This window comes from Delphinus delphis, chromosome 2 (genome assembly GCF_949987515.2).
Source record: "Delphinus delphis chromosome 2, mDelDel1.2, whole genome shotgun sequence".
In the NCBI taxonomy this organism is placed as follows: domain Eukaryota; kingdom Metazoa; phylum Chordata; class Mammalia; order Artiodactyla; family Delphinidae; genus Delphinus; species Delphinus delphis.
In genome coordinates this window covers 109,637,047-109,649,381 of record NC_082684.1, presented here as the reverse complement: position 1 = coordinate 109,649,381, position 12,335 = coordinate 109,637,047, and the positions used below count along the sequence as shown (strand labels likewise).

Here is a 12,335-nt window from a genome sequence, read left to right as displayed (position 1 = left end):
AAAATTTTGACTTTTAAAAATCTTTTAAGTGTTTATTTTGAAATAATGGGCATCTGTCCGAAAAGTTCTAATAATTGTACAAAAAAACCCTGTATAGTTTTTATCCATCTTCCCCAGATGCTAACATCTCGCATATCCACCGTATGATGATGAAAATAACATCAAGACACTAGTCTTAACTACTCTACAGACATTATTCATATTTCGCCAATTGTGCCAATAAAGTCCCTTTCCCCAATCATAACAATGCATTTAGTATTCATGTCTTCTTAATCTCCTCCAATCTAGAAGAGCTTCTCATCCTTTTTTTGTTTTTCTTGATCTGGACATGTTTTATGAGTTCTGGTCTGTTATTTGGAGAATACACCTTAATTTGGGTTTGTCTGATAAGTAAATTCACATCCTGTATTTCTGGCAAAAGCATCACATAGGTGATGCTCTGCCCTTCTCAGTGCACCGTATCATTGGATATATGACATTGCTATGTATTTCTAATGGTGATGTTATCTTTGATCAGTTGATTATGGCATTATCTGCTGTGTTTCTTCACCATAAATTTAGTATTTTTTTCCCTTTGATATTAATAAGTATCTTATGGGGAGATATTCCAAGTCTGTGTAAATATTCTGTTACTCATAATACTTTCACCCACTAATTTTAGCATCCATTGATGATTCTTGCTTGCAACAATTACTATTATGATATTTATCAAGTAATAACTTTATTTTCCTTCACTCCTTCTATATTTACTAATTGGAATTCTATTCAAATGAAGAGCTATTCCTTTATTTATTTATATCAGTACAAACTTATAAATATTTACTTTATTTATGGATAATAACATATTATTATTACTTTTATTATTATTGATTTTATTGTTCAGATCTTACCACATTTGGTTATTGGGATTCCCTTAAAATTGATTCCTCTGTCATTTCAACATGTTCCCATTATTTTTGAGTACTTTTAAAATTTCAGGCATCATAATACATTCTAGACTTATATTCTTCTTTCCTCACCCAGGCATTACTTCAAGAAGCCCTGATTTCTTTGATTAAATAATGATACTTAGAAAATGTGATCTGAGCATTTTATATGTTCATTGCTACAAGGGGGTTATTGTTTCTAGGTTCTTCTAGTAGACAGAGCTAGGAAATAAATGCATGAACACACACACACACACACACACACACACACAATACACATACTTTTATATCTATTTCTTTATCTATCTCTCTGTAGGAAACCATGAGTTCATGCTGGTACTTCTGATTCCAGTACAACACTACAGAGTTAATTCTTTATTTATAACTCCTTTTTGTGACTATGAGAAAACTGGTTGTTATTACTCATAATTAAGTTACTTGTTTACTCAGTTCTAGAATACATCCAAAGCAGTCTTAGAATTGGTAGCTCAGAATTGAATACTGCTGTGAAAAACACACTTGTGTACTATTGTTTTTGTCTTTAGCTTTAGAGTATATAGCAACAATATTTTTTTCTAAAGTTACTTGAGTCAGTTATTTCCTTCCTACTTCCATAAGTGTTATTTATTTGCCATAGTTTGTTTATTTGTAACTAATCCATTTGGAGTTCTATTCATGGTTTTCTCATTATATTTATTTATTCACATAAGTATATGAAACATTAACATGATTCTAAAAGTTAGAACAATACAGAAAGGTATGATCAGAGAGGTGTCACTAGCCCTTTATTCCTCCTACCCCATTCCCATTCATCCATACTTTATATCCTATTTCCATCTGCCTTCTGTAAGTAATCAATCTTATTAGTTTCTGATTTATCTTGTATTTTTTGCACAAACGAATAGATGTATGTGTATTGTCTAATGTCTCCTTCAGTCTTAAATATGCTTTTTATATTTTACATAACGTTTTATCATTTAACTTTATACCATGAAAATCACCATTCCATATTAGTTCATAGATACCTTCTTCTTCATTTAATAGCTGCACAATACTCCAGTTTTTAAATGCATCAAATTATTCAACCACTCTCTTATATGAGCATTTTCTTCTGTATTGTAATATTATATCCCATTACCTTACTGAATTATTTATTGAGTTAGTCATTGGTTTTCTAGGTCATAATATAAAAAATATGTCATTATATTCATATATATATGTAGAAGCAGAATTGATGCATACTTTTTTTTTTTTTTTGCGGTACGCAGGCCTGTCACTGTTGTGGCCTCTCCTGTTGCGGAGCACAGGCTCCGGATGCGCAGGCTCAGCGGCCATGGCTCACGGGCCCAGCCGCTCCGCGGCATGTGGGATCTTCCCAGACTGGGGCACGAACCCGCGTCCCCTACATCGGCAGGCGGACTGTCAACCACTGTGCCACCAGGGAAGCCTGATGCATACTTTTTAAACACATACATATGACACAGAAAGTATCCACCAATTCTTATTTTCTGATTGTCTTTCTCAGGAATGAGTGTTGGATTTTTTCAAAAGGTTATTTTTTAATTTTTTAACATTATGGAGATAATCATTAGTTCTTGGTTTTTGGACATGCTTTTTATAATTTCCCATTCTGACAACTTTTTGTGAAGATTATTAATGTATTTAAAATTTCATAAATTAAATGAATTATTCTTACTCATATCTGGTAAATAATATTATGTGGTCCAAAATGTCAGCCAGTTGTAATAGGTGACCTCAAGTGATTACTGACACCCTGGCTGGTCTCAGAATTGCTGGCACAGACAAAGGTCTCAAGACATAGCTTTAGAAACTTTAACCTTAGAGTATTAACTGTTTCAATGGGAGTGATACCTATTTTTATTGAGTCAGTTGTATATGGGATCAAGTGCTATGTAGAAATGTGAATTAACTCGTTACATATTCCTGATTTATACAAATGATAGTGTAAGGCTCACCTATATTTGCCCACCCCTTAATCTGGTCTGACCTGATTTCAGCTTGTCCTCACGTTGTTATCTTTTGAATTGTTCCATTGGATGTTTGAATGATATTATGAAACCAGGCTTGTCAAAATAACTTGGAGAAAACACATTTTCATCTTAACTCTATATTGGTTTTCAAATTAAAACATGGAAAAGACTAATACAATAGTGGGGAAAATGAGGTGGGAAGGTAGGGGGGATGTCTCTTCAGACATTTGCTAAGTCTCAAGCACGCTACCTCTCTTTAGACTTCAGAGCTTGGTGTGCCGCAGGCACTTGTATCAGCAAGCCTGGCATCACTCATTCAGTCTGATGGGCCCCATCTCTCCTTTTATCAGGCACGGATGGATGGGAGATTTTTGAGTCATTTTATTGTCTGACTGCAGCTTTATAGATGGTCTTTCAGGAAGCAACTCACTTTTTCCTCTTTCTTCCTCTGGCTTGTGGTTCTTTCTTTGCTTCAGGGGTCCTGGTAGGTCAGGGTGTGCTTGTCAAGGCCTTTGGTTATATGGTTTATTTCCCATTCTCTGGTCAGGATAAGCCCTGTTCTTAGCAGATACATAAAATCCACAATTAGTCTTAAGAAACTGGTTTACAGTGACATCATTTCCCTTTAGACTGTCTGACCTTTAAGGCTATCCTTAGGTTACCATGAAGTTGGTGGCTTTTATTCAGTGACCTCTTAGGACTGGCCCTTCTGATTCATTTTTTATAATTTTGACTGAGGTTTTGTTTTTTTTTTTGGTCATAAAATGACCGTATTTTCAGGAAACGACAAGCCTTTTTTTTTTTTTTTTTTTTTTAAGGGAAGGAATTTATCCTACCAAAACCTGCAGGTTTAATGGTTAGAGAGACATCCTAGACACGGGCTGCAAATACCTAAAAAAAGCAGGCTCATAATATATACATAAAACACTCAGAGGTAAAAATAGGGAGCAAAGGTGCCTGAGGTTGGGGGAGAGTGTACCTCAACTAAAACATTCAAAGTCAGTTAAAACAATCAAACCCAACTCTGGTCAGGGATCCTACCTTTGAAACCCCTCTGTTCACGAGGAATTGAGGGGTTTCTTGGGAAATACAGGAATTTCACGGCTATAACTGCAACATTCCAGGACAAACTGGATGGTTGGTCACCCTAGACCTAGCATACTTTGTGCATCTAAGCTTTACCTTAAACTAGACTGTAGTTAAACCAAAGCTTTTCTTTTAAGAAATGAGGACTATTTGGATCAAATGACTTCCCCCTGTGAAAACCAAAAGGAAGTGCTTTTTTCCCCTGCTCTGTAAGTTTGCAATTTTCAGTGGGGAAAAAAATAGCAATGCTCACCATTTTATTCTCCTTATAAGCAAAGCAGGACTTCAAACTCTATTTGAGGGATGACCCCTTTTCAGAAATTAGAGGCACTGAATTTATTGCCAACCAGTCATAGCTGTCCATCTGCTAATTCTCTCCACATAGAAGGAGCAGCTGTCATTTCAGAAATGCTACAGTAGATAATAAGATGGGGTGCATTTCCTCTTCAAATGCTTAAAACAAATCCCCAGGAAGAGTGGCAGCAGTTCTCCTGACTGCATGAATCTCTGATATTATTAACACAAAATGCCAAATTGATTTGGAGATTGGAAGAAAATGTATTTGCTTTAAAAGGAAAAGCACTCAAGTTAGGTGTAGTACATATTGTAATAATCTACAATTGCCGAGATCTAGGAACTGCAGAAGCCATAGGAACACACAGAGTTACTCTCAAAATCATAGCCACGCACAGAGCGCTGAATACAAATACACACATATGGGTTTCCCAAGTTCATACAATCTACGTATACCAAAGGAATGCATCATTGTCTCCACCATTGTGAAACAAAATTTATACCCAACTAACAGCTTGCCTAAGTCTCATTGGCTCAGTTTCTCTCCAAATCCATGTACCTAGTCAATCTTAGATGCCATCCTCCTCTTGGTACTATTTAATGGCCCGCTTGGTATATTAAATAGTCCATTCAGCAGTCTATATTGTTATATCCTTGCATTTTTTCCTTAGATAACTTCTTTTCTCTTCAGTCTCATTGCTTCCACCATTAAAAGTGCTCAAGTCAACTTGAACTTAAAACTAACCACAGCCTCTGGTTTGGGGTTCCTAGCCAAGATTCTACTCCCTTCCAATCAACCTGCATATAGCTCTCTGATTATTATTCAAAAGGAAAAATATTAGGATGAGATAAGGAACTAATGAACATAGTCCAAGTGGTGCTATGTGTCCCTGAGTATTGTAGATGTGGATGAGGATGTAGATACAGCTATAGATGGAGACGTGCATGTGTATATAGGTGTGGACATGACATGGACATAGACAAGGGTGATGATAGAGTTATGTAGGTATTTCTCCATGGAGATATCTAAAATAGAGATCATTTAATTTAACCCTCAGAATAGTCCTAGGAGATAGGTTATACTTATATTCTTTTGCATATGACAATATTGACTCTCAAAGGGACCCCCAACCCTATATCTGGTGACAGAGCTGGGAGTTGAGACTTGATCTCCTTAACTAACACTCAGGCTCATTCTGATTTCAACACAAAACTTTTTCTTTCCTATTTTTTGAAGAACTGTAATCTAGAACAGTATATCTGCTGTTTGGTAAAGTCATTTCCATGTGGACATTGCTCTTGAACTTGGTCTTTGTGGAACATATGGAAAGAAGAGGTAGAGAGAGTTGCATGGAATTGCTGGCTGTTGGACACATACAATGCTTGCATTTTCATTTCTACAAACAGAAATGCTTTTAAGGGGCCTTCACTGATTTCATTACTTTTGATGTTACAAAGAAAAAAGAAATCCCCAGTGTTGATGAGAATCCAGGTCAAGGCAAGGAGAATCACAGAGCAGTTAAAGAAAATCCTGAGGCTCTGGGATTTTGTGCCTGCAAGTACCTCGATTTGAGAAAAGAAATTCATTTAAACTCAGCAAATAAGCTCAGGAGAAAGTCTGGGACACTGGCTTCTTTCCTTGTTATTTGCTTCTTTCCAAAAATCTGCTTTGTATTTTACCTTCATCCTTGGTCATCAGGCAGAAACCCTATTTCTAGATGTCATTGCTATTAAAAAGAGGAAGTGGGGGGTGGAAAGCAAGAAAAGAACAAAAAAGTCAGAGAGGTAGATGCAAAAAACCTCCCATTTCGCAAGTCAAAATATGTTAATGGTGAAATCGGGATAAATGATTAATCTAATGATTTTCAGTTTCCAGTGAGCTGTAAGAGGGGCTAGCAAGCAGCAGGAAACTAATATTTAAAGATAATTTCAGAAACATGAGATGGAAAAGTGGTGAAAGGAGGAGGCTGAACCTTTTTCCTTCCGCCTCCAAGGTTTATTGAAAAATAGTGTTTTTTCTTTAAACAGAAAACGTATGTGATTCTACATTTAAATCTAGTACATTTTTTTCACTCCAAATTATTTACTGAATACCAACTCTGACACAGTTACTATATTAAGGTTTTGATGGTAACAAAGAAACTGTTTCTGCCTCTGGGAAGCTTACAGTCTAACTGCAAATGTAAGAGAAATAAAAAGAAATTAAAAAAAAAATCTAAAAAGGTTTTTATAAGAACTCTGATGAAGGTTGTCCCAGGATGCTATTGCAACAAATAGGAGCAGAATGTAATGGCCTGGTGATCAGGGAGAGTTTCCCTGCAGGGCTGATCCCTGAATGTTGAATAGGTGGGAAGGGATAGAGCTTTGAAGAGTCCTGGCAATGAGACCAGTAGGCACAATTGCTCAGAGAACTGTGTGCAGTTTGATCAAGCTGAAGTATGGAAAGACAAGAGCAGCAGGAGGTGGCGATAGGGATTAGGGTAGGGGGTTGGGAGGACTAGGCCATGGAAGTACTGCACTGCTTCCTCCTAATCTGTGGTACCTTGATCCTTAGCCCTATCGAATAAACAGTGTCTCAGCAGGACTTCTGGTTGCCTCCCTGGAGAATGGGCTGTGCTTGGTAATTTATGGTCGTCCTTGGCTTTTAGGATGACCTTACCTGTCACTCAGCAATTCAGCTTCCTTCCCTCTGAATTGCAGTCACTGTTCTCACTCACCAGCTGTGTCACCTTTGTAAAGCAACTTGATTCTTTCAAACATGAACATCCCCTTTTCCCAGATGAGGAGATGTATGATTTTAAGCTCATTTCTAGAGCTAATATTCCATGATGATGTCTCTGAAAATGATAGTCTGGCTCTCTGAGTAAATGTCAAGCTTTCTGTGTCATCTGTATGGACAGGGTGGGCAGAAGCAATGTGATAGGAGGAAGAGCCTTATGCTTTTTTTCAGAGGGAAACAGACCTGGATGAACAGCCTAGCTCTAAGTTATGTGACCTCGGGCCATTTATTTAACCATTTCTAAGTGTCAGTCTCTTCATTGGGGTGCAGTAATATCGAGAGTTACTGGGCCACCTAGAAATATTATATGTAATATGCCCAGCATGATAGATTGAGCTCAACTTAATTATTTGTAGAACTGAAGGTCCCAGAGCCTAGAGAAATTTATTGAATTTGTTCTCCATGGATGTGTTGTATAGCAGGGAACATTTCTCAAACTTTGCCTTCAAACTCTGGTGACCCCAAATCAAGTTAAATATGGTTTCTAAGTTCCTTTAGGGGCTGTGAATAATCACGGCACATTGGGAGATTAGAGGCCAGATATGCATCTTTCTGGACAACTTCAATTGATGTCAATTGAGAAGAAGACAGAAGGAAGTTAGATTCGTTAGTTTAATTGTTTGTCTTGTCGAGCTTTATTTTCTTCTAAACGTGTATTTATTTACTTGTTGTTTGTTCCTGCAGCCACAGATGCTCACTGAGAGGAGGGGATTTGAACAGACAGTGGCTCTCTCCCAGTGCCCATCTGCAGCCCACAATTTACCACGCCAAAGGGCTCCTGCACTACCTGGGCAGCATCGGCCGGCGTCCCATGGTGAGTTACTGCCTTCACTTCGTTCTGCTTCTACACTCTTGCTTGGTTCCTTCCACCTCCCAGGAGGCAGAATACATTCTGTCCAGGCAGGAAGACCAGACACAAGCCAAAGTCCTGTGTGTGACAAGCTGTGAAGTGTGTGTGTGTGTGTGTGTGTGTGTGTGTGTATTCAATTCCTAAGGCTGCCATAACGAAGTACCACAAACTGGGTGGCTTAAAACAACAAAAACATATTCTCTCACATTTCTGGAGGCTAGAGGTCTGGAGATTAAAGTGTCAGCAGGCTCTGATCTCTCTGAAGGCTATGGGAAATAACCCTTCATTGCCTCTTCCTGGCTTCTGGTGATTGCCAGCAATCCTTAGCATCCCTTGGCTTGGGCGGGCGGGGCACAATTCCACTCTCTGCCTCTGTCTTCACATGGCCATCCTTGCCCTCTGTGTGTCTGTGTAGAAATTGCCCTTTTCTTATCAGGATAGCAGACACTGGACTAGGGTCCACCCTAATTCAATACGGTCTCCTCTTAACTTGATTACATCTGTAAAGAATCTTTTTCCAAATAAGGTCACATTCATAAGGACTGAGAATTAGAGCTTCAACATATCTTTTTGGGAAACAATTTAACCAACAATAGGAGCAAAGCAGTAGTTCAATACTCATTGGTGAAAACTGGGCAAAAAATTACATTTCATCCCATTTCCTGGGTCTATTTATGTTTTTTTTCAGTTATTGTTCAAGAAAGGAAATGGTATTTTTTCCAAATATTATTTGGAAAAAAATCCTCTAGATGTTCAGATTGACATTCAACTAGTACTTATTAAATTCCAACAATGATTCTGGCACTGTGCTAGGCACTTTCATGTGTAGGCTTTTCTCCCAAGCCTATAGTAACTTAGCAATTGATGAAAAACAGACTATATGGATCCAGAGGCTTAGGCTCAAGATAAGATAGGAGGCAATACTAGCTAAGTAACTGTATGAAACTGTTCATTTATTTTATTTGTATTTTTTTAACATCTTTATTGGAGTATAATTGCTTTACTGATCATTTATTGACTACAAACTGTGAACGTATCTGTCTGCAAAAGTGCAGAGGAGCATATGTCCAAATTTAGAGTGCTTACCTAACCTAAGGAACTTAAACTAATGTGGAAAAGCTCACGGATGAACCAACTCAGACAATTACCTCTACCATTAGCCAAATTTTGACCATGTACTATGTCATCAAAACAGTGTCACATTCAATGAATATCTAGTGAAATAATGGGTGAATATCTAATATAGAAGCTTATTTAACTCTCAAAAAGATTAAGAGGTCAAGTGATTTCCTTGGCATCACCAGGAAGCGTACGGCAGAGTTGAGATTCAGTTCTGATCTGGTTTTCCACCCAGAACGCCATCTTTCTTCAACACTTACTCTTTGAGAGGATGTGTTGGCGTGTCCTCAAGACTACCTTCAGGTTCGGTGATTCCCTGGAAAGACTCACAGAACCCAGAATAGTTTTTCTGCTCATAATTACAGTTTATTACAGTGAAAGGATACAGATTATAATCAGCAAAGGTAAAAAGCACTGAGAGCAGAGTCAAGGAGAGTCAGGTATAAGTCCAGGTGTCTGCTCCCAGGGGAGTTGTATGGACAGTGCTTAATTCTCCAGCAATGATGTGTAATAACAGGTAGAGTGTTGCTAACCGTGGAAGCTCCCCTGAGCCTCGGTGTCCAGGACTTTTTATCAGGGGTTATTTTGTAGCCATGGTTTCCCACGTGGCTGAGCTTAGTTACTCAGTTTCCAGACCCTTCAGAGGTCAAACTGACACTTTGCGGCACAAGAACCCCACCATATATCACATTGTCAGCGTCAGCCTTCTCACATTGCCTGAGGCCCAGGTAAAGAAAGACACTTTTATCTAGCAGAATATTCCAAAGATGTCAAGGTGTTCTCCCAGGAGTCAGTCAAGGGCCAGACCTTTCTTTGGAGTGTACCGGGTTTAAACACTTCAGACTTGCTGAGTCAGCACTTTATTGCAAAGAGGACAAAGCACATCCTTTTCCCTTAAGAATGCTTTTTCTACACTGGTCAAAATGTGCAATGTTTTCATGCTAGCTCCCACTCCCCCCACGCTTCCAAGGAGATGCTGTAATCTATGCTGTCTACCCTGTAGAAGCAAGTTCATGGCCTACATAGCAGAGCACCAATATCACAGTCAAGATCTTGAAAAGTATGTCTCTCTGAATAGAAGGCCTTAGCCTCTGGGAGGAGAGAGAAAGACTTACAGAAAAGAAGGTTCCAACCTGATACACAGTTAAGCATACACACATTCAACCCGTAACAAACAGGATTCCTCTCTGTTCTGACAATCTCTAATTGAAGAGCAGAACATTTATTTTAAAGTGTGACAGGTGAAAGCCTTGTTTAAAAATATAAATAAACATTAATTAACTGTAAACATGACAGCCGCAGACTTGTTTCCTGCTGGGACCATCTGAGAGGTGGGTGAGAAACAGCTGAGCCCTAGATGCAATTCACAGTGTCACAAAGCTCTCCTACAGGCTCAACATCACCTTTCAGCTACCTATGCGACTGTATTTAACTGGCCTCCTGCTGACCACAGAAGCACCGTCAGTCACTCATTCAGTACTCAGGCCTGTCCTGTGCTGGGAAGATTTCCACTGAGTCAAGATTACCTCTTGGGCTAGTTGTAGGTTAACTGTGACTCCACCCAAACTCTGACTCTTACGAAAATATTTCTTAAAGCATCAGGAAGCCAGTTTCTGGTGGCTAGAAGATTCCACCTGTTCTAGATGATACTGAGACATTTGCCTATTGGCAGGTAGAATATTATAAACTCCCAGAACCAATGAGAATGCAAGACAGTGAGAGAAAGCAATGCCATGATACTTCTGGGGGTTGCTAAAACCAGATAATTCATTCAGTTTATAAGCAATATGGCATTATTCACAAATTGTTTCATCCATCCACCCATTCATTCATCCATCCTTCCATCCATCCATTCATCCATCCATCCATCCATCCGTCCGTCCATCCATCCATCTGTCCATCTATCCACCCATCCATCTGGGCAGTCATCCACTTGTCTACTCATTTACACCATGTGTGTAATCACTGTGCTAGATGCCAGAAGGTACCTTTTCTTTGAGGAGTCCATAGTTTCCTTGGTAGAAAGTATAGTCAGGTCTGCAAAGAAACCAATGTAGTAAAAGATGGTAAAAACTGAAACCAAGGCTCATGGGAGTTGTAAGAACACAAATGAGAGGTTGAGCCACTTTCCCTCAAGGTTATGGAAAAGCTAGAGACTGGAGATGCCATTTGAGCTAGACTTGAAAGATGAGTAAAAGTTTTTCTTGTACTAGTAGTAAAGTAGAGAGGTAGTCTTTTTTTATTGTAGTAAAGTAGAGAAATATTCTTTCTTCAGAGGTCTACAGGCCTGATTATGGACTTTTAGACCTTCTGCCTTGTGAAATTGAAGAGTTGGTGAATTTAGGGTCACCTCACAGAGCAAAAGAAAGAAAGCTTTTTATTAACTGATGGCATAGTTCTCACATCACACTGATCTTATGGTCTCTTTCCCATCTTCTTGAACTTCCGTTTTCTGTCTCTCTTGTTTGTTAGAAGATCAGGAAACCTGCTCCAGATGTTGGAGCCAAAAACCCAGAAACCTACAAAATATTGGCATATTCATACACTGGAATACTATTCAGCAATAAAAACTTAAAGACAGGGCTTCCCTGGTGGGGCAGTGATTGAGAGTCTGCCTGCCGACGCAGGGGACGCGGGTTCGTGCCCCGGTCTGGGAAGATCCCACATGCCGCGGAGCGGCTGGGCCTGTGAGCCATGGCTGCTGAGCCTGCGCATCCGGAGCCTGTGCTCCGCAACGGGAGAGGCCACAACAGTGAGAGGCCTGTGTACCACAAAAAAAAAAAAAAAAAGATAAAAAATTAAAGACAGTAACAATAAACTACAGATATACTCAGCAACATGGACCAATTTCAGGAACATGTTTAGTGAAATAAGCTAGACACTAAGAAGCACATATTCTGTGTTTCTATTTATGCAAGATTTAAGTAAACCAGAACAGTGGTTGCCTCTAGAAGGGGATTAAATAAAAGGGGCCAAGAGGGAACTTTCTCGGTTAGTGGAAATGTTCTATATTTTGAATGAAGAGTCAGTTACACTAAAACTCATTGACTCAAAACTCATTCAAGTTCTGTTCATATACTCATTTACATTTATATTTACTTAGAATTAAAGACAAATCAAAGCAAACTCACAGAGCTTTGAAATGCAGGTAGGAGGTAAAGGGGGCTGTCCCAAACTAAATTGACCAGCATGGAGGCCTGCAAGTCAAACCAAGGAAGATTATCTTTGCCAGAACAGAGAGAAAGGCTGAGAAGATTTATTAGAAATCAGTAAGCTCTGGCCAGAGAAAA

The 12,335-nt window shown here is 38.9% G+C and overlaps 1 protein-coding gene across 1 annotated transcript in view; it reads left to right on the top strand.

Moving 5' to 3' along the window:
* The window catches only part of AGBL1 (AGBL carboxypeptidase 1), a gene marked incomplete at its 5' end in the record, with an annotated part of 707,101 nt that overhangs the window by 377,229 nt on the left and 317,537 nt on the right, over nt 1-12,335 (top strand). The window contains one exon of the mRNA XM_060002674.1: nt 7,761-7,890. Coding sequence (XP_059858657.1) covers nt 7,761-7,890 — 130 coding nt within the window. The remainder of the gene's footprint in view (nt 1-7,760; nt 7,891-12,335) is intronic.